Genomic DNA, 24133 nt, shown 5'->3' on the forward strand with positions numbered 1-24133 from the left:
AAAGGTTGAGAACCACTGAATCTGCACTACTTTCTACGTTCCATGATGCATGAGGGCCATTGTCTTTAGGTGTGAGAGGGTGACAGACTTTCAAGAGTCTTCTAGTGCAGGGATACTTATGAACCTGTGGGCCACCGGCCAGTTGATACTTCTCTCTTTTATTTGCTTTATTTCCACATAACTTAAGACAAGTGCAATGTGCATTATTGTATGGCTTAGAATTCCATGTATATTCTGTCAATGACTCAATTTGTAATCAAAGTAATTTGCTACATTTTCTATCTTTTTAATAATTCTGTGCAATTAGCATATTCCACACAAACACTAAAACAAACTAATGTACATTTGCCTGCTATTTGTCTGGGTTGATATCTGTCTGCCTGCTATCAAGTGGGATAACATTGAAGATAGCTGAGCACATCTCTCTTTCAATTGCTTCACAATGTTATTTATGACTTGGCCCACATTCAACACAAATGGCTTTTTACAGAAAATAAAGATAGTTAAAAAAAAAAAAAAATCAAACATTCTACTTAAAATAGATTACCCATACTATTTGGCTACCAAGTGGCTAATGATGCAATTGTTACTGTAAGTAGAGCTACAGTACATCTCTCTTTCATTTGATTTGCATTAGGCCTACAATGACATTTTGGGTATGCTACTCTATTGAGCAGAGCCACTGGTAAAAATAAATCTGCTCAGTTTAAAGCTTGTTGGATACGTGACTTCGAGGACATTAAGCTGGGTGGGCCAGTCAAACTTGTGCGGGCCACTTCCGGCCCGCGGGCCGGAGTTTGAGTATCACTGTTCTAGTGTATGGTAGGCATCTTTTTAATGTATTTTTTATTTCTATTTTACTTTTTCTCTGTTAAGCACGTGTGCTTCATTTTATGCTCTGTAAAGCACTTTGAGCTGCATTTCATGTCATGAAAGGTGCTATACAAATAAAGTTTTATTATTATTATTATTATTAGTTAATAGAGAGCTCAATCGTGTCATTTATCGTCAAAATGTCATTATAGAATAATCAGTGAAAGGAAAATTATTGAAAATGTTTGCCAACAAACTATTACATGTTATTTACTGCTTCTAAATCTACCACTGATCTCTCACAGTGCTGGTATAGGATACTTTACTGTTTTATGTTTTGTTTAAATTTGTATTTTGTAGACTACGATGATGTGACATTTTATCTTTTTTATTTTTATTTTTTTTATTTTTTTAAATACAAACTGAGAAGGAATTTATTTCATTTTCAGATACATTTTCAACATACATATATAATAATTATAAGATCAAACATCAAACAATTTGTAAAAAAAAAAACGTTGGTATTAGCGTTAACCAAGCTTATGTTGCTTGTTTGTCAATAAGTCTGATTGCCTGGGGGAAGTAGCTGTTTAGTGATCTACTGCCCCTGGTCCTGTGGCTATGAAGCCACTTGACGCTCTGTAGCATTTGAAACAGTCCATGGTTGAATGTATCCGGCCTTTGATAAACAATCTTACAAAGTGCTTTACAGACATGTTAAAAAACATACAGGTGTGTTTTCTGAAGAGATTTAAAAGAAAGCGTTAATTATGCTAGCCTCAGATTCTCAGGGAGGGCGTTCCAAAGCCCAAGGGCCTTTACCGGAAAAGCCTGATGATCACCCCGAGTAGCGAGGTTTGTCGTAGGAACGACCAATAGAGCCTTGGATCTGAGGTTACGCGGCTCCTGAGGTTACGCAGCTCCGGCTTGTAGGGCTTCAGTGTTAATGTCCATCGTATTATTTCTCGAATGGAGGCAAGTTCACTTCCACCGATGCACTTGAGTTTCTTGACGTGTCACTTTAGCATGCACTGATTGTCAGCTACTGCCGAATCAGCCTTTATCACTCACTTCACTTGTCCTTTTGTCAGTCCCCTCACCCTGGTGGAAATAAATGCAGTTATAGCCTTTCACCACTAGATGGAGAGTAAGACAGCAGAATGGCTGTGAGTGTGAGGCCACACACAAGTGTGGGTTTTAGCAGGTGTTTGCAGTAGTTAGTTCTGTGACTGGGAGTTCACTCTTCATAATATATAGTATTTTCAAATCATTGATTTTGAATGGGATATTGTTTTGTTTTGTTTTGTTTAGTTATTTCGTTAAATGACTCCACTGTTTGATAGATAAACATGAAGTTCTTCTTCACCACACACACACACGCACGCACACACACACACACACACACACACACACACACACACACACACACACACACACACACACACACACACACACACACACACACACACACACACACACACACACACACACACACACACAGTATTGAGGGCAGAAGTGGTTGCCATTGACTAGCTAGAAAAGCCAAAAGCTCTCCTGGGCATCGTTGACCCTCTTGATGTGGGCCTCTCAGGGGGATAGAAGCGTGTCTGCCACCCACACACCTCCCTCCCCCCCTCCCTCCCTCCCTCCATGAGATCTCCCAACCCATCCATCCTTCTCCTCCATCAATGAGTCCTTCTTTTGGCTTTTGAGAGGCAGGAATGTAGATATTTTTAATTAGTGACAATTCTCTGTGGCTTTACTAAGACACTCCCCCGTCTTCTGTTTGCCATCGTTCTTCCCTGTCTTGTCTTCCCTTTCCTCGTTCCCATTATCCTCTTTTCACTGCAATGCTCAGATGCTCCATCACCCCTTTATTACTGCTATCTACCTGCATCCATCAAGACATTTTAATAATTGCAATTATTCAGGATTTCTTTCTACTTTTTCTTTTCTTTCTTTTTTACATTGGAGAGTTTTCCTGTGTGTCCTGATTGTATCCGTTCATCTATAGCAGTGGATCCCTTGCTTTTTAGCTCAAGACCCAAAGTAGAAATGGTGTTTTGTGAGCTTGAGATGCAGATCTACTATTTTCACTACTTCTTAAAAGTATTTTATTTATTCATGGAATGTCTTTGATCTTTTGAAACATTATCAAATTATTCTAAGATGTTTTAAATTCACTATTTTTAATTTCCGAATTTGTATTTCAATTTTTACTTTTTACAAATGTTTTCAAATAATGATCATTCCAAAACATATTTAGTTAACAAAAAAAGGAATATTTACTTGGGTTTTAAAAATGGGTCCCAAGTAATCCACTGTTTGATGAATAGTACCTTCCTATCTCTCCATCTCCCTCTGTCCCTCTGCTCTCGCATGCAGCCAGAAGCATGCAAGCTGGGCCAGCAGGACGCGGTGATGATGAGCCCTGACCTGCCAGCCCTCTCCCTATTGGCTCGGCACCAGCCTGTCACACCACGCTGGTCTGCCACCAATTTCTCTGATTATATCTCACTCTCCAGGGAGGCGTTGTAGCAAAGCGTGTGTGTGTGTGTGTGTGTGTGTGTGTGCGTGTGTGCGTGTGTGCATTGTATGGGGCAGGGTACTGTGGCCTCCCATTAGCTCCAGTTTGTTTAGTCAATAGTAGCAGGTCCCAGTGGTATTTAGCCCTGTCCCCTACCAGAATGGGCCCTGCTGCTCAGAGGGTATTTGAGTGTCTGAGGAGTCAGTCATTGTTACAGATTAGAACCATGTTCTCACTGATGTTTGACTCGCCGTTGGATCTTCTTCTGTCTGCCTAGTGAGATGATCCAAGTACTGTAGCAGTTTGTGAATATATACACAGTCAAATCCTCAGCGTTTGTGGAAGTTGGAACCGAATTGTACTTGCACTCTTGGAGTTATAAATGGAGGGTTTTACTGTGAATGATTGAAAAAAAAGTGAGAGATTTAAAGTATACGATTGGATGGCATTGTGTTTGATCCATATCTATCCATGCTTGTTGTAATTTTCACGTTGTTTGTGCACTTTTTCAATGGACATAAGGTTAAAAATAGACCACGTGGTGAAAAGGCAAATGTCAACATATACGTACATTGATTTTCTGCTAGAAATATTAGAACCTCCCTCACACCGTTGCTGTGTTTCTCTCTGTACTTGCAAAGTGTTGTGAACAAATAATGACCTCATTCTCAAGCTGTCGCCACTGGTTTATGACTAGTACGAGGTAAACAGAATAAGCTAAACTCCTTGGAATGGAATGAGTCATACGATGAGATTAGGCTTAAAGTGAATCACAGTATCCCCACACCAGTGTTGGTGTCACTATGTCACACTGGCGACACATTCCTCAGTGATACCGCTTTTACCATTACAGAAGCCCTCCAGTTGTCCAGGGACCGTGTGTGCGTGCATGCACTCCTGGGTGTGTGTTTAACCTACATATGCATGTCATTTATTTTTCTACATTTGATTATGCAAACAGTTAAAGCACATTCCTGGGTACAGTTTCTTCGGTTCGCTGTGTGTGTGTGTGTGTGTGTGTGTGTGTGTGTGTGTGTGTGTGTGTGTGTGTGTGTGTGTGTGTGTGTGTGTGTGTGTGTGTGTGTGTGTGTGTGTGTGTGTGTGTGTGTGTGTGTGTGTGTGTGTGTGTGTGTGTGTGTGTGTGTGTGTGTGTGTGTGTGTGCAGCCACGGGCATGCAACTGTGTTGGTTCACATTCTGTGTCTAGCCATTTAATCACATGAGATATTTTTCATGCCTTCATTCATGTATTCCGCACTTCACCCTGGCTCCAAGGACAGTAATTCTTGGAATTGTTCGTTGCTTCTGTTTACAATCCTCCTTTCATCCCCATCACCCCATACATCTCCACCCAAAGACATAAACATGGCTCTTATTTTTTTATCTTATCTTTTTATTTTTGCTTGCGGGTCGTAATATTACCAGATTTAGTGTCTCGCCGGGGCGAAGCTGGATTTATGAATGCTCTGCATGTACGTGAGGATTAAAAAAGTGGATCTGAGGAATCATGAGAGCATTACCGCGGAGCTTTTAAGGATTACACTGCTATCCAGCTTCTTGAAAGAAGCTCTGCTGCCTAGAGGGGCTGGGGAATAAAACAAGGACTTAAGAAGGATGGGTGTTTGGTCTGACAACTCAGACATCACACTCCTCACGCCAGGGGCAGGGCTCATGATGCCACAATGACTGGAGGCAGTATTTTGTATAGGGGCGTGCGTGCATGCGTGCATGCATGCGTGTGTGTGCGTGCGTGTGCATAACAATACACTCCTTAATTGCAAAACCTCATTTTATGCAGGTTTGGTAATTCAGAGCATTTCAAGCCAAGGGGATCAAGTGCTGAGTACGGACTGCCAGTGGTTACAATCTGGTGTATGTGCATGGTGCTGCGTGAAGCCTGTCTATACTTAGTTGCACATCTGTGTCACTCATCAAAAAGAACGATTTGTTTGGTCACAAATTGGTCATGTTCTGCGAACAGTATGGTCAGTCATAAGGAAGGGGCTACCGTTCTGCAGCTTTAACCTACTCTACATATAATAGGGCTGTCACAATTATTACATACTAGTCTAATCGCAATTATTTGACATAATCACGATTATTTTTTCATAATCGTCATAATCGTTTCCATGTTGAAAAACGTTATACATATATTTAAAAAAAATCTAAAATAGTGGAAATAGCAGATCTACAAGCTCACAACGCGTCGCGATGTAAATCGGCTATTTCCACTATCAATGTTCTTTTTTAAGTATAAAGTTGTCAAATATGTCAGTAATTTCTTTGTATTTTTAGGTTATGTGTCATATCTACCATGGGCAACTTCAAAGCCTAAAAGCCAAACAGAAATGTAATTGTCAACGACAAAAACACAATTAAATCGTTAAAGGTATATTCAGTGATTGTATTTCATTCAAATAAAAATATAATTGGTACATTTTCCATTCATTCTCCTCACTAGAACGTGTGCTGACCATATAAGGACTTCCACCATGGCCCGTGATACGAGCATAGCTAGATTCAGTTTTCAGAGGTGGCCAGCCAGTCCTCGACCAATCAGGGTAGAGTATGGCCGTAGTTATGTTATGATGTTTAGTTATGATTTTCAAAATAAAAGTTTTGAGAACCACAGTCGCTCTGAATTAAGAACGTCTGTTAAATTCCTAGATTGTAAACTACTGAACTCATAAAATGCCACAGTCTCATAGTAAATCAGTATAATACATATCCTGAAGCTGGAGACGTAGGCCTACCGATATTCAGTGATTGGGTCTAATGATCAAAACGAGAACATAATAATGGTGTAAAAGATCTAAACATTTCCACGCTGTAAGGCCAGTAAGAGACAAGATGACCCCCGGCCACTTTCATTATCACTGAATACACCTTTAATCGCAATTATTTGTGTGACAATTAATCGTCATGTAAAATGTCATAATCGTGACAGCCCTAACTGCCACGTGCCTGTGGTGTGGCATCCTTGCTGGCCACTCCTGAGTGGGTCGCGGTTGGATCATCTTGGGACTCATAACACCTCCCCCTCCCATGCCTGGCCCGGCCCGGCCCGGTCTGCCAAGCTCCAGCCAACAGATGCCTGTCTCTCTGCAAATGTCCACACACAAGGAGGGGGCCTGTACTGTGGTTTCTCAAGTGCTGCTGATACTAATCGGATCAAGGATGACATATTGCTGCGGTGAAGGGGATTGTCATGGTCCAACCGACATGGGAGCAGGAGGGGCACAGGATCGTCGGGGGGACGAGTTAAGGTTAGCGCACCAAAAAGCTTTGGTGCGCTTGTTTGCGCACCAAAAAGAGCCAATCTACAAGCTCAAAGCGTGTCGCATTGCGATGCGTTGTGAGCGTGTAAATCGGCTATATTTGGTGCATAACACCGCCATGCAACCTAATTATTAATCAGGCCTGAGGAGAATGTCCATGTAAGAGGGATTCAGATTGGATGGGTAAAATATGACAATAATGCATAAAGTCAAAACCTTTCACATGTTTCCACAACATCTGGGTGACCACCAGCGAAACACAATCAGCTCAAAAGCACAAGACAGAGAAAGCACATCTAGAACATGAATAGTGTTGCTTTGGTGCTGATGCTGAACTAAGCCCATTAGCGTGAACACCTGCCTTTCTCTGCTGGTTAGATTCATATGGATGTTTAATGAGCTTTTCTGACTGGTTGGCTTCCAGTCCCCAGACCCACAAGTAAACCTATTATATCTCTCTCATAGCAGCGGGCACCAGACACCAGGTCTAATAGGACAAGCCCTTTGTCTCTTCTTTGTAGCGCACCTGTGTGTGTGTGTGTGTGTGTGTGTGTGTGTGTGTGTGTGTGTGTGTGTGTGTGTGTGTGTGTGTGTGTGTGTGTGTGTGTGTGTGTGTGTGTGTGTGTGTGTGTGTGTGTGTGTGTGTGTGTGTGTGTGTGTGTCAGCCACAGGGATGTGGACATCAGGGAACTCCATATATGGGCATAAAAGGGATTTGTTCCCCTGGCATCACAGGGATATCTCTAATGGGGCATCATTAATATTGATGACATATGGGGATGAAAAAAAGAAGCCAGAGCGTGATGTCAGAGCTGCAAACCCATAGACCATAAAAATATGTACACGTCCAGACAGACAGACACGGACAAGCTGTGACAGTTCTCATAGTAAACTGCGACTTTCGTTCGCAATAATATGCATGTTCTTTATTTTGCTTGCATTGTACTTGGTGTTGAACCAGCTGGTTATTTGACCTTGTGCCCTGACGTGACTAGTACCCTCTCAGTTGGAGATCTAAAATCCTAAACGTCTTAGGATAACACCTGGTTGTATAGAAGATTAGCCCGTTGGCACATGTTCAGTGGCGGACACCAAGGATCAAATTCAGCAGGTTCTATCATAGCTAGCCAGCTAGCTTCAGATGGATGTGCGTGTATGCACACAGACGACAAACGTACAGAACATAATAAATACCCCAGGCACAATGTGAGAAGCTGAGATCAAAGAGTGGTACAAAGAAGGTGAACCGCTAAAATGAACGTAGCCGATGTATAAGCTCACAACGTGTCACAATGCGACGTGTTGTGAGTTTGTAAAGTGGCTATTTTAGCTATTTTTGGGAAACAATTGTCACTTATAATGACATATGCCCAAAATAGGGACGCCAGGGTTAATGTGGTTAAACAAATCACCACCAGGGGACTGGTTGAGTGGATATGGGGTAATGCACAGATCCTGTTAGTGATTAGTGAGTGATGAATAGAAGCCTGAGCCAAGGACCGAAACGTACGCGTGTGTGTGTGTGTGTGTGTGTGTGTGTGTGTGTGTGTGTGTGTGTGTGTGTGTGTGTGTGAGAGAGAGAGAGAGTATAGTTGAACAGATGGCTACGGGCACATTTTAAACACTCAGTTGCACAAATAATTAAAAAAAAGTCTCCCTCTCAATTTTGATGAATTGAATACACAGGACCCCAATGGTTTATCCTTTTGTATGAAACTGTACCTTTTGTGATTTTTTTGCAGTTAAAGTATTCAATCAATCAAAAACTCTATCTCTCTCTCACACCAGGTTATACGATCAGTGACTGATTCAGTTACATTCAACTTTGAAACAATAACTTAACTGGTGATAAAGTAGCCAGTGTTATAGTGTTGCAGCAGGTTACCATGACAGTATGGTCACAATCACTGGATTTGTCCTGTTGTTAAAGTCTTGGAAAGTCTAGTATTCTCTGCATCACTTCTGAGAAACAGGGTCAGGGCTGTTGTGTCAAAACACACTATAGAGGGGCTTTACTGTAACCATCAGCAGTCCATTTAGCCTACATCTTAACATTTAAGTCAATTATCGAGGCTGCTTTCTCTCATTTACCGTGAGTACTTTAAAGATATCAGCTGTTTCTATTGTCAGTATTGTACTTCTAAAGCCAGCTTGTCCATGTCTGGCTCCTCTCTGTCAACACTGGTCTCACATGCACGTCAGAAGGATTTCCTGTCTCCCAAGGTGCACCTCTCTCTGCTAGTTATCGTGTCATGTTCCCTTATGTGCCACAGCCGTTACCCTGGTACCCAAAAGAGATCGTAGAAAACGTAAACAAACGGTCTGAGTGGTCGGTGACTAACATGGTGGCAATGTGGTGGTTAGTGGCTTAGACAACTGAGCTTAATGAGGGAAAAATACATCTGGCTTAAGTTTGACATGCTTGCTTTTGGCAAGATTCTTTTAGAGGGCCATAACAACCAAGCCCTATATAGCATCATTAGAGCGTCTACCATGCATAAACATATTCTGTACAATGTTTGGGTCTTTTCGAATTGAGTGAGTGATATTTCTTATTATAGAGCTATTTATGTCTTATCCAAAAAACTCTTACTTACAGCACCTTCAAGTATCCAGCTTGGTATAATGTGAGAGATGTTGATGATGACAATGATGCATTAACCACTTAAACCCTTTAGCATTAGTAAACTGGGCCTGAGTTGTCTCTGTAATGTGCTTTATTCTGTCTACACCAAATCTCTTTGACAAAAAATAGCCAATCTACAAGCTCACATTGTGTCAAAATACGTGTTTTGAGCTTGTTTGATCTGCTGTTTTTGGCTAATCCCCCCCCCCCCACACACACACAGAATATGGATGCTTTCAAGTGGTTAATAGCAGTGACTATGGTGCTTCTATATAAATGCTAAATGAGTTTGGCCAAAGATTAACATAAAATAAAAACAAAATGCATCACTTATTAACAACATATTTTGTTTTATTTGCCTCCAGTATTTCCCAGGCCGTGCAGTGGTGGTGAACCTCCTGAAGTCAGTGGACGCGTGGCTGCAAGCTCAGACAGATGCTGAAGTGTCCTATAGTGCTTTCAGAGACATATTGGACAACACAGCACTGGTGGGTCTAAAGGTGTGTGTGTGTGTGTGTGTGTGTGTGTGTGTGTGTGTGTGTGTGTGTGTGTGTGTGTGTGTGTGTGTGTGTGTGTGTGTGTGTGTGTGTGTGTGTGTGTGTGTGTGTGTGTGTGTGTGTGTGTGTGTGTGTGTGGTACCTATAAATGGACAGAGTTCGAGTTACGTGGGTGCCAGTGGGGTCTTAGCTCCCATAGTTAAAGTCTGGGACCCCATAGTCAACAACCCCCTTTGGGGTCTCTTTTTTTCTAAGTGTGTTTTTTTTTTTTTTTTTTCCTCGTTTTTTTTTATTTTTTATGTTCCATTGGAAGAATTTATATTATTTATGTTAACTAGATATACTAAATAAACATGTTAGACAGTAAGACTGAACAATGACATCACACCGTTTAATCCTACTATTCATTTTATTATTATAAATCAGGCGCATTTAATGTGGGGTGTGAGTCTTCCTTTACCGTCCGGGTTATAACACACTCGCTGCAATGGTTCCTACCTTTCCCCCAGGGCCGAGGAGGCCCTGGATGCAGACCTACCCAGCTGCGTGGTCTCGCCATGGCCTGGGCATAGGCTAAGCTAGGAACCACTGCATCGAGTCTTTGCACTTCTAGCCACGGCCCGGACGGCAAAGGAAGGCGGACACGCCGGACAGCAACAAAACAACCAAACAAAACAACGCTGTCTTAGCAAGACTGTAGCCTTAGTGTGCCTGTGCCCGTGACAATGTTTTTTTTAGTAAATAAATATGAACCCGACCCGCCTTGTTTTGAGAAAGAAAAATACCCATTTTAGCCGACTTTATGCTACCAGAACGGGAACTTTTGGCTGGATGGCTCAGAGCTCAGATCATCAGATGGAGGAATTGGGAACTGGAGGCTGAGCAATAATGGTGAGTTAATATGAACAGAAAAGACTGCCTGGAGTTGTCAACATAGCCAATGTGAAGCCCGAATTAATATTGTGAAAGGAAAAATATGATTTAATATAGGAAATACCCGTTTTAGCCGACTTTATATCCGCGAAATACCCGATTTAATATGATTTAATATAGGAAAGTACCCGTTTTAGGCGACTTTATATCCGCAATTACCCGATTTTTTTTCGCCGCCGCCTTTGGCGGTGGCGAAAGGCCCCCAGAGCTATGGGAGCCCTATTCTGGCGGCGCCTTCGGCGCCGCCAGAATAGGGCTCCCATAGCTCTGTGGGTATAACTCGTTCACTGTAAATGGAGATCCATGTACTGTATATGGAGATATGCTGTGAGACCCCGATGTGAATCAGGGATCTCCATATATGGGCATAAAAAGGGGTTTTGTTAGATTGGTTCCCATGACATCACAACATACAACCCCTTTTATGCCCATACATGGAGATCCTTGTCTGAACCAGCCACACCACTGTGATGTCACCTGTTTATGCCCATATATGGAGATATCTGCTCTGAGTCTCTGACATCACTGTGATGTCACCTGTGATGTCACAGTGATGTGTCAGGGGAACCACAGTGTCAGGCGTTATCCGTATACGGAAAAGCTGTGCCGGTTCTGACAGTAAACTGCGACTTAGTCTCTGTCTACCGGCCGTTACAAAACCACTGATGCCCGCGATTGTAATTTTTCTGTGCTGAGTGAAAGAAAATACTATTGTGAAAAAATCCCAGACATACTCGTATTACATTTACTCTGATTACTTTTTCCCTGGAGCTGCAGAAAGTGTTAACATGGCGGGTTTCCGTGGCAACTGCCGATTAAAAATCTTGAATAATCCTGGGCACCTGGTGTGTTAAAATACTGTAGGCATACATACGCATGAACTGAAATACCTTCACACTGTGTTGATGTATGATAGAATAAGGTGACAAGGATGACAATGACAATCTGAAGGGTTAATGTTTGCTGGTGCCGTGGTTCTCCTTGCCGATACAAGTCCACATTAGACTGTAAATAATCTCAAGGTGTCAGTGACCTACCAAGGTCACTTGTCGCAGTTTTGAATACATCAAGTAGACTCAAATCATACTTTGAAATCTGATCTTGATGAAACACACATACAGAACAGGCAGATACTTACTTCTCATTACTAATGTGTAATGGGGAAGTACAGTATCTAGATATATTTAAGTATGTACTTCTTCCTTGTCTCAGTGCCAGCAAATACACAGCCTAGGGATGTATGTGTTGTTGTCTTTGGAATGAAGCCTGCATGCCTATAGCATACCAGCTCTCGCAAATTGAAACAGTCACTTACTTACATCATTAGCTTTTAGCAGGCGAATCAATGGATCAATGAATCAATGAGAAGGTATGAACCGACTCTACCTCAGAGGAAATGGACTCTGTACACACGCACACACACACACACACACACACACACAAACACACAAAATCTTTACTATTGACGTGTGAGTAACCCTGTCAATCAAACTACTTGCCGATGGCAGGCAGTGGGGAGAGAGAAACGACTATATGTCAGGGAAAATATGTTGTTGGATTCAACTCTGGATCATTCCTAAAGATCGAGGTAGCCTCTTTATTTAGGAGGAGGGCCACGCCATTAACCTGGCATTGACTGGCCATTGATTAGGGGAACTGCACCCAATCATTTTCATTATCTTCAACTGGTCTTAAGTACTTGGAGGGGATCATATTTTGGAATTGACCTGGCGTCACTATTTTGGGAAATTGTAGGATGTTTTTTCTTTCTTTTTTTGGAGCTGTGTGAAACACAGGCTCCCTATACGTGGCCGTGTGGGTCTGTCTGTCTGTCTGTCTGTGTGTGTGTCTGTGTGTATGTAGCCTGAACTTCCTAAACTTCGGCACGCCACTAGTCCCACAGTTTTGCCACCACACACTCGCGCCATATGTCAAATCGACCGGCTTACTCGGGAATCGTGGGCTATTACTTTTCTAAGAGAAAGGTTCTATAGTTTAATTGATATTAATTTATTAGTGAATTAATTTTCCCCATTGACTTATAATGGGAATTGCAAAAACTCACATTCAATTATTTGTCTCTCGCAAACCATAGGGGCTAGAGTTTCAAGACTTGGAGAGGAGGTTCATAATGATTTCAAGGATTAAATAAAAAATAATTGTGTCATTTGGCCGCATGGTGGCGCCATAACACCCCACTTTACGTTTTGGCCTGTAACTCTTGAACCGTAGGCCATGATAGATTTTCCGCCATCTTGAATTTTCTCCAAAACACACTTTTTGCTCCTTTTCCTACATATTTTCTTCAAATGTCACAAAAATCGGTACACATGATCCACACACACACACACACACACACACACACACACACACACACACACACACACACACACACACACACACACACACACAGCTCCACTTCACACGGGTGTGATTTTTCTTTTTCTTTTTTGCATTTATATATATCGTATTCTGTCTTATTTGCTGTACAATTTGGCTTAAGTCAGTGTTTCTCAAAGTGGATTCTAGGGACTTTGTGGGTTCCTTTATGGGGGTCTAAATTTACCCATACAAGTCTGTAACTATAACAGTATACAAATGGAACCTAACGGGTCCATTTGGTTCCATTTGTACACAGATCAGATAATTAGAGGGGAGACCTTGAAATGTAAATGTTTGAAAAACACTGGCTTAAGTGGTTAAAAGTGTCTCTCTGGTCTCTGTATGTCTCTCTCTCTCTCTCTTTCTCTTTTTCTCTTTTCTCTCTCTGTCACTTTCTCTCCGTCACTCTCTCTGTCTCTCTCACTCTCTCTGTGTCACTCTCTCTGTCTCTTTGTCAGCTTCCAGAAATGGCCCTGCCAGAGGCGGTGAGGTGGGTGGGCTGCCAAGGCTCCAAGCCCTACTTCAGACGTTACCCTTGTGGGGTGTGGACCCTCTTCCACATTCTCACTGTCCAGGCCAAGAAGTCTCGTGAATCAGGTAACACACAAAACTAAGAATCTCTGAGCCTGGATTAAGGAAAAGGAACTGATGCACATTAATAATAATATTTTTTTTAAAAAGGCTAAAACTATTAAAATTATATTCCAGTCTCAGTACCCAACCCTGAGAGCTACATTATTAAAGTTCAGTGCATAATTTGAAGGAAACTGAACTATACTGTGTGTGTGTGTGTGTGTGTGTGTGTGTGTGTGTGTGTGTGTGTGTGTGTGTGTGTGTGTGTGTGTGTGTGTGTGTGTGTGTGTGTGTGTGTGTGTGTGTGTGTGTGTGTGTGTGTGTGTGTGTGTGTGTGTGTGTGTGCGTGCGTGTGTGTGCATGCATGCATGTACACAACTAATGTAGCATGACATGGGCTTTTGCGGTATCCATTCTGCTACCAGTTGAGCTGCAATAGCTCTCCTGGGACTCATGTCTCATCCCTCTTTAACTCACCACAGCCCTGCAGCTCCCAGCCACACAGCCTGGGCCTGGCGCGGCTGCAAGGGCAAACATACAAGACTTAAAAGGAAACTTTGAGGATTTTCAACCTAAATCCCATTGTTCTGATGTGAGGCGATCAATAATATATGTGGCCAAAATACAGAATGTGCTCTGTGTATCTCTCCACCAAATGTTGATGTTGTCAAACGATGACGTTGTCAATGGAATGTATGCCTGATGACATGAAATGTCATGGTTTTGAATGGATAGGTTAAGGGGATATTGGAGGTAAAAGGGACAGAGCACATTGGAGGTAAACGGGACAATGCGGATAGCATAAGGGGATATTGGTAGAGGAGGGAAGAGGGGAAGGGGTGGGAGATGTAGGAAAGAAAGAAAAGGAGCTGACTGAAAGGAAAGAGGCCATTGAAAGGTCAAAGAAAGGGTGGTCTGGGGACGAGTGCTTTGTAAAGCTTTGTAAACAAATGAACCATGGAATGTTTGGTGGAGTGTTTGTTTGCACAGACGATGATGTAGCGACACACTTCAGAAAAGGCGCACACACACATGAACACATGCACCCACACACAAATACAAGCTGGGCGGGGATTCCACAAGTTTTTTTTTTTTTTTTGTCCTCTTCTCTATTGTTATTTATTTGTTTCAGCAGAAACGCACCTACTTATGTTTATGTTAAAGGTTATTATGTTAGATTAGTGGAATGTGAGTGGTTAATAAAATAGGCAGATGACTTCAGAGGTTGATCTCGCTCTCTCACACACACGCACACACACACACACACACACACACACACACACACACACACACACACACACACACACACACACTTTGAGGTTAATCCCAGGGTTTATGGACCATCACGTGACCTGCAGATGGACTGGTGTACAAACAGGGGGTCCATCTGGCCCCCCACTGTGTCCAAGCTTAACTGGTGGAGACGTAGACAAAGACACATAACAGCATTAACCACAGGTCATTATACCCAGATATGCACTGATATACTGTAGTTACTACTGTGTGTGTGTGTGTGTGTGTGGGGGGGGGGGGGGTACAGTATATACAAAAAATATATATTATATATAATAATTATAAATATGTTATAAATATACAAGTCAACACTCTTCAACACACACTCTTCATTACATCCTCTAATGGATGTGTTAAGTCCTGAACAAAAGAAAACACTTTAGCTGTAGTAAAATATGGTTTGTAACTGTTGAGGTCCTGAGATAACTGCCTCTCCAGCATTCACACAGAGTGTTAACTGTATTTAATCTCTGGATAGGGCTATTCCATTCACTTAGATTATTCATCTCAATATGGGGTTAACCCAGCTCTCCATGACTCCTGGCCCATATAACCGTGGGAATCTAGTGTGTAGCGGGCCGGCATTGGCATTAGCAAGCTTTCAGGTTCAGCACAGGTTTATGGCATATTTTGGGGCCATCGCCGTCATTATTTAATGTAGTATAGTCCTAATGATTTGTCTCATTTGTGTTTAGTGAAATAAAACAAGGATCTTTTTTGGGGGGCAAACAATTTCTCTTTGATTTCCTACTTTTTGGTCAAATTGGTTTAAATATTAACAAACTATACTCATAAATGGTTCGTTTTAATTCAATTATCTCTGATATATATTGGCTACTATATGAAGTAGAACCTCCAGAAAAATGCGATCGCACAATTTCCAGCATAATCAGCCAAATAGCATAGATTATGCAGGGGTAATTATTTTTCAAAAGGAATGCATAATCGTATATTTCCGGACGCATATTTAGCAACCGTACACATTTCGCAACTTCACACAATTTCACTGCATAAAATATCATAAAAAACCCTTGCAAAACCAAGGATTTTAGCCTCCATAATCAAGGATTTAGGAGGGTCTAACTATATGAGTACCCGTTCCAGAGACCATATTACACCAGTCCTCCACATCTTACACTGGCTATCCTGTCAATCAAAGAATCCACTTCAAAATACTACTCACCACCTACAAGGCACCGAACAACCTGGCTCCCCCTACCTCTCCCACCTCCTCCACCCTCATGTCCCCTCCCGCTCCCACCTGGCTCCCCCTACCTCTCCCACCTCCTCCACCCTCATGTCCCCTCCCGCTCCCACCTGGCTCCCCCTACCTCTCCCACCTCCTCCACCGTCATGTCCCCTCCCGCTCCCACCTGGCTCCCCCTACCTCTCCCACCTCCTCCACCGTCATGTCCCCTCCCGCTCCCTCAGGTCTGGTGACGCCAACCTCCTGGTGGTCCCCAAGACCAAGCACCCAAACTGGGGCGATGGGGCTTTTTCTGCTGCTGCCCCGTCCCTGTGGAATGCACTCCCCAAAACCATCAAAGAAGCCCCCTCCCTCCAATCCTTCAAAAACTCTCAAAACCCACCTCTTCAATATGTTTTTCCCCAACTAACTGCACAGTGCACACCCTCCTGTTTTACTTTAGTACTGTTTTTATTGATTTTACTCTATAGACATAGCCTTTTTTCTGTTTTTCCTAATAAAGTTATTGTCTCCACCAGCCAAAGGCTTGGGGGAGAGTATGTTTTCCCCTTCGTCCGTCCGTGTGTCCGTGCGTCCGTCCGTCCGTCCGTGTGTCCTCGCAGTTTGTGTGCAGCTAATCTCAGTCGCCGTTGGCCCGGTCGCTGCCAAAGTGAGCACACACATTCCCTGGATGCCAATCTAGAACCTCTGCCCTAAATCTTTCAAATGGGCCTTTTCTAGTGCCACCTAGTGGCCGATGTTCGCAAAACACATTTCTGTGCACTACTCTTACAGATTTTGTCCAAAAATCCTACAAATCGGTAGGCAGTATCTCGACAGTCATGTGATCGACACGGATCTGTCCGATTTTGCATATTCCATCCTGATTGGCTAAGATTGGCTTCCAAAGTTTGTAGGATTGAGCCGTTTTGAACAAAATGCCTCAAATCCCAAACGCAAAGTGCAATTATCATGAGAGGGAGATGGAGCAGGGGAAGAAAGTCCTAATGATTTGTCTCATTTGTGTTTAGTGAAATAAAACAAGGATCTTTTTTGGGGGGCAAACAATTTCTCTTTGATTTCCTACTTTTTGGTCAAATTGGTTTAAATATTAACAAACTCCCACCTGGCTCCCCCTACCTCTCCTACCTCCTCCACCGTCATGTCCCCTCCCGCTCCCTCAGGTCTGGTGACGCCAACCTCCTGGTGGTCCCCAAGACCAAGCACCCAAACTGGGGCGATGGGGCTTTTTCTGCTGCTGCCCCGTCCCTGTGGAATGCACTCCCCAAAACCATCAAAGAAGCCCCCTCCCTCCAATCCTTCAAAAACTCTCAAAACCCACCTCTTCAATATGTTTTTCCCCAACTAACTGCACAGTGCACACCCTCCTGTTTTACTTTAGTACTGTTTTTATTGATTTTACTCTATAGACATAGCCTTTTTTTCTGTTTTTCCTAATAAAGTTATTGTCTCCACCAGCCGAAGGCTTGGGGGAGAGTATGTTTTCCCCTTCGTCCGTCCGTGTGTCCGTGCGTCCGTCCGTCCGTCCGTCCGTCCGTCCGTGTGTCCTCGCAGTTTGTGTGCAGCTAATCTCAGTCGCCGTTGGCCCGGTCGCTGCCAAAGTGAGCACACACATTCCCTGGATGCCAATCTAGAACCTCTGCCCTAAATCTTTCAAATGGGCCTTTTCTAGCGCCACCTAGTGGCCGATGTTCGCAAAACACATTTCTGTGCACTACTCTTACAGATTTTGTCCAAAAATCCTACAAATCGGTAGGCAGTATCTCGACAGTCATGTGATCGACACGGATCTGTCCGATTTTGCATATTCCATCCTGATTGGCTAAGATTGGCTTCCAAAGTTTGTAGGATTGAGCCGTTTTGAACAAAATGCCTCAAATCCCAAACGCAAAGTGCAATTATCATGAAATCGCGCACACACGTTCCCACTAGGCCGAGGAAGAAATGCCACTTATTTCTTTTTAAATCAGCCTCATGGTGGCGCTATAACAGGCCGATTTGTGGTTTTACCTATAACTCCACCGATCAGTTTCAACTTTGTAAGCGCACTCCCTAGAGTCAAAGGATAAACCTTTGCCCTGCATTTTTCACATCAGCCTTTTATAGCGCCACCTTTGGGCCGACTTATGTAAAACACATTTTTGGATATTACTCCTTGAGATTTTATCCAAAAATCACGCAAATCGGTACACAGTATCTCTATAGTCATGTGATCAAGTCCGATCCGTCTGATATTTCATATTCCATCCTGATTGGCTAATATTAGCTTCCAAAGTTTGCAGGATTGCTCAGTTTTTGAAAAGAATGCTTCAAATCATCAACGCAGCTTGCGATTACCGTGAAATTTGCCACACATATTCCCACTAGGTCAAGGAACAAATGCTACCTTTTTTCACATTGGCCTGTTATAGCGCCACCAGCAGGTAGACTTTAGCAAAACACATTTTTGGAACACAATGCTTCAAATCATGCATGCAGCGTCCGATTTCCATGAAAGATCTATGGTGAAGAACATATGCCACCCTTTTTACATTGGCCTATTATACAGTAGCACCACCAGGACACACGGCCTGGTGGAGACCTGTGCTCGGAAGAGCACTGCTTCTAGTTTTTGTTGTTTAAAGCATGCAAAGCGTCTTTTTTTACTTAGAACAGTGGTTCTCAACCTTTTCAGGCCGTGACCCCCAAAATAAAAATATTTTAACTGGGGAACCCCCTCCCCCTCCCCCTCCCCCTGACAAGCACTAAGAGTTGAGGCATTCCATTTTGTATAACACAATTCTATTGTTAAAATAGTGAAGCCTTTTTTCAACTTATGTCGATATAATAATACAACAGATAGATTTCACAATTTCTGCCTCTAATATTTTATAATTTGGCCAATGTTTAATTTGTCATTTTAGAGGTATTCAAAAGTCCTTCAATTGTCACTTTAGACATGTGCATATACCCTCTATACACTTAAACTTTATGTTGGTTTATTTATCATTGAGTGAGAAAACAATGTTGCACACTAAGTTAATCATCTGGGGACCCCCCGAAAATAATTTGGGGGGTCCCGGCCCACAGGTTGAGAACCCCTGACTTAGAAGAGTGCTATATAAATTGGAGCTATTATTATTATTATTACTTTCCTATGATAACCTTTTCTTTTCCTGACATCTTGCCACTTCCCTCCAGGGCCCCAGGAGGTGCTGCCGGCAATGAGAAGCTACGTTCGCCACTTCTTCGGCTGCCGGCCGTGTGCAGATCACTTTGAGAACATGGCACAAGAGAGCCTGTCCGATGTGAGCTCTGCGTCGATGGCCGTCCTCTGGCTCTGGTCCAGACACAACCGTGTCAACAACAGACTGGCAGGTAAGGGGCCAGCAGAACAACACACAGCACATTGGAAGATAGAGGGCTTTCTCTTCATTCTATCCACTGGTGGGCCTCGAGGGTTTTGCAAGTGGGCGCCCAAATAATTGGCGAAACGCTACAATTTTAATGATAACACTAGTCTCTGCCAGGCCGGGTTGCCTACCCAGGGCCTGATCATTGGAAGTCAGTCATAGCCACTAGGAATGGGATCTGAAATATCAACCTTAACCTTAAAAAGAAATTAAAGTTTTTTTTTTCTTTAAAACCTTTTCTTTGAGATGCTGCTAAACTGCTAAATTAAAGTATACTACGTTAGTTCCATTTATCCAAGACCTAACATAATTGATTGATTGATTGATCATTAAATAAACGAAAATGCATGCAGCCCACCTTTGTGGTCAGATGGGTGGGCCGTGAATGCTTTTGTGTGTGTGTGCGCGTCCGGTGCAGGGGGAATCACTGTTTCCCTGTTTTTTTGCGTTTGTTTCTCTCTTTGTATAAACTAGAAGCTGGGCCGCCCTTCGGGCGGCCCAGCGACCTGGCCAGGTCAGCGACCTGGCCAACTCGGAACAATGTAAATAGGGAATGAATGCCCCGCCCTTTAATGCAAACCCCATTATACCTGTTTTCATAGGACCCGTTTTGACCATCTGTCTGCCTGTGTCCATTTATGCCCATATATGGAGTTATCTGTATTTGTCTGTCTGTATGTCGCTGTCCATTTTATGTCCATATATGGAGATCACTGCAGTTATAGTTCTGGGTCCATTTTATGCCCATATATGGAGATATCTGTCTATCTGCGTCCATTTTATGCCCATATATGGAGTATCTGTCTGTGCCTCCAACTGTGTTGCAGACACAGTGCCGGTTCCCCCTTTAATGCAAACCTCATTATACCTGTTGTCATAGGACCCGTTTTGAACATCTGTTTGCCTGTGTCCATTTATGCCCATATATGGAGATATCTGTATCTGTCTGTCTGCGTCCATTTTATGCCCATATATGGAGATCTTTGACCATCTGTTTGCCTCTGTCCATTTATGTCCATATATGGAGATATCTGTATCTGTCTGTCTGCAATCCATTTTATGCCCATATATGGGGGCATTCATTTTATGCCCATATATGGAGAACGCGCGTGCCCGTGGGACAAACGGTTCTCGAGATACGCGGATTACATACATACATACACACTCACAGAGATTTTTTGTTGACTCATGTGGCGTACGTGATGTCAGAGCCTTTTATGAAGTGATGTCACAATGAGTCAGAGCTTTCGCCGATTTCCTCCGGAACAGCCTGATGTCAACAATCAACCAAATAAACCAACAATCAAATAAGGAGATTCCGAACGTTTCGCGCCGGTTCGGGAAAACCGCGCGTCGGGTCGGGTCGAGACCCGGCACTGCACTCCGTGCCGCGGCGGGGAACGCGTGTGCCGAATCTGAAGCCGGTGGGACGAACGGTTCTCGAGATACGCGGATTACAGACACACAGACAGACAGACAGACAGACACGCAGAGACTTCTCGCATTTATAGATAGATAAAGGTGTCTCTCACTGATTTGAGAGCTTGTACATTACACAACTACAGTACAAATGTGTACAACGGATGTTTGATGAACAACACAGCCAGTGACATTGTTATGGTATTTATCTGCACCAGTCAAAAGGCAGTGCTTTTTTGACATTTCGTCACAAGGGTCATCTTTAGTTTTACATGTAGCTTTACACAGACACCCCTCCCCCCCCCCCCCCCCCCTCCGTTTGTTCATATGGTTTTATGAGGCACAAGCCTGTCATTAACAGCCCACTTTGTTAAATCACTTTGTTTTGTCTTCTTTGTGGTGCGCTGGCCGCCCCCTCGTCTCTCTCAGTGACAGCTTGGTGTCCCGAACAGCAGGGCACAGAGAGGCTACACGCTCTGCCTGCAGCCTGGACCAGGCTGCTCCCCAGACACTTGTCCACTGTTACTACACACAGGGGTGTCGCACCAAATTCTGGGCCCTGGGTACAAGGATTCACTGCGGGCCCCCCAATGTGCTTTAACTATTGAAAAAATAGCAGATATACAAGCTCACAGCGCGGCACCGAGTGCCGCGCTGCGAGCTTGTAGATCTGCTATTTTTGAAAAAAAAAACCTTCACAGGTTTTTTGAAAAACCTATGTTTCTATGTCAGTGGAGCGCAAACCTTTTCATGTGAAGGACCCCCAAAATGGTATGTATTTGGCCACGGAACCCCATCTCAAAATATTTAGTTCCAGGGACCCCCCAGAAGCAAAATTTGAGTTACAAATGTTCGCTTAAAAAATACATATATTCAAAGATTTGCACACATTTTCGGCTTTTCAAAAATAGCAGATCTACAAGCTTGTATATCTGCTATTTTTCAATAGCTAAAGTATAAAATAATTAAGCCCCCTCCACCACCTTGGGCCCTAGTAACTCAGTCCCACTTTCCTACCCCTTGTGACGCCCCTGACTACACAGCTACTCTCTCCCTCTCTACTAGCTCTCTCTCTCTTTCTCTCTCTCTCTCTCTCTCTCTCTCTCTCTCTCTCTCTCTCTCTCTCTCTCTGTGCCTGCTTCGTCTCCTGGGACTCATATCCTCCACTTGACAAGTGATATGGTACCATCCTCCTAGCAAATACCCCACAGGGACCAGTCTCCGTTGCCCACACATACATACACACAAAACGCACGCGCTTGTGTACACACACACACACACACACAATTCCCAAGATGTTTCAAGGCAGCAGGTGGCACACGCCGCGACACAAGCATCAAGCCACCCCTTCAGTTACTTCCCCCTCCCATTTTACACACACACACACACACACACACACACACACACACACACACACACACACACACACACACACACATGCAGATATTCATATACTTGTGAGGACATCAACATTTTAGGATGGCAATTTAGCCCATTAAGACCTGAGTCTACAAATGCCTTCTAAACTAGTAGTTATTTCAAGATTAAAAATAAATAAATGCATAATTGCATTGCCTTTATGCCCCCCAAAAAACATTACTCTAGTGAGGCACAGGAAATGTGTCCTCACAATATCTATTTTCGAAGTATAGCAATACACACACAGTAGCAATACAAGTACACACACACACACACACACACACACACACACACACACACACACACACACACACACACACATCACATCCATGCAAAGCCCTCCTCACAAGGCTGGGTCAAGTTGTGGCGTGTGGCTGGGTGGGAGTCAGTGGTGGGTGGAGGGCTGGCTGGGCTGCTGCTCCACTGGGAGCTGGGTGGGTGGATCATAATGTATGGCTGTCTTACCAGCAATGAGTGTCCCCCGAGGGAGAGGCACACTCCACCCCCCACCCCCGACCACACCTCCCCCTCCTGCCGTCCCTCCATCCTCTAATACAGTGCCGCTCTTTAGCAGGATTCCACGCCTCTCCTTTCAGGGGCAGCCATGCATGAAGAGGCAGCTATTTGTAAAGCAGCCCAACAATTAATTTAGCTGGCAACAAAGAGGCCCCAGGGCCCTGAGCTCTGAGCTGGGCTCGGCAGCGGCAGAGTCCTGTTGCTGCTTGTCAACAGGCTGCGATTCTGCAACAGTAAAATCCTGCCTGTTTAACTCTGTGTGCAAATGTAACCAGATGGAGTTACACATAGATCAATCAACCCTTGAGGATTTTACTGATTTATTGCCATTCCCCCTACCATCACTTTTACCACAAGTTAAATTGAGAGTTTAAAAGCAATTGTAAAATTGACTGTTATGGTTCCATATCTGTACATTTTTACACCCTCTGAGTTAAAGCGATGCGAATAAACAACTTTGAAAATGCAAAATATTCCAACGGCGAATTCTTATGCTTTTTTCTATACACACCTACTGTGACGCGAATATGCATATAAAATTCGTCAAATTGAATAAAGATATCTGTGATGCGAATTGTTTGGGGCTGGCATCACACAACCCATCACAGCAGAGAGGCCACCACTTGAAGGGTTCCCCAGCAGCAGTCACAGTTAGTCAGCAGCCAGTGGTGCCATGGCATTGGTCCGAAGGTTCATTAGTCCGAAGGTTCATTAGTCCGAATTCGTTAAGAATACTATGCCTAACTCTAACCCTAACCTTAACCTCAGTAACCCTAACTAAATTCGGACTAATGAACCTTCGGACTAATGAACCTTCGGCCTTATGGGCAGTCCCCCCGACGGTGGTGTAAAGTAACTAAGTATATTTACTTGAGTACTGTTACTTGTAGTTATTTGTTCTTTACTTGAGTATGTTCAATTTCCAGTATTTTTACTTCTACTCTACTACATCTCGGATCCAAATATTGTATTTTTACTGAACTATTTATTTTAAAACTGTGGTTACTAGTTACTTTGCAAACATACCTAAACCATACTTTTACTTAGAAATTTGAGTACTTTTTCCACCACTGGCGGACACAGACGAGACACGGAGAAACACTGTTCCCTCTCAATGCAGAGGGATAGTCACCATGTTCTATCTCTCTCTCTTTAAATTGGATAGAGTTAGCTTGCTTTGATACTGGGAGAGAGAGCAGTTCGCCTGTGAATGTCGGCAAAATTCAACACCAGAGCGAAAAAATAACAGACGCCTTTTC

At 43.3% G+C, this 24133-nt stretch overlaps 1 protein-coding gene across 1 annotated transcript in view; it reads left to right on the forward strand.

Annotated features, from left to right (window-relative positions):
* qsox1 (quiescin Q6 sulfhydryl oxidase 1) overlaps positions 1-24133 on the forward strand; it is a 49080-nt gene that overhangs the window by 16584 nt on the left and 8363 nt on the right. Inside the window, exons 9-11 of the mRNA XM_080724698.1 lie at positions 9609-9731; positions 13514-13652; positions 19309-19485. Coding sequence (XP_080580824.1) covers positions 9609-9731; positions 13514-13652; positions 19309-19485 — 439 coding nt within the window. The remainder of the gene's footprint in view (positions 1-9608; positions 9732-13513; positions 13653-19308; positions 19486-24133) is intronic.

Source organism: Nannobrachium achirus (assembly GCF_963921795.1).
Source record: "Nannobrachium achirus genome assembly, chromosome: 1".
Lineage (NCBI taxonomy): Eukaryota > Metazoa > Chordata > Actinopteri > Myctophiformes > Myctophidae > Nannobrachium > Nannobrachium achirus.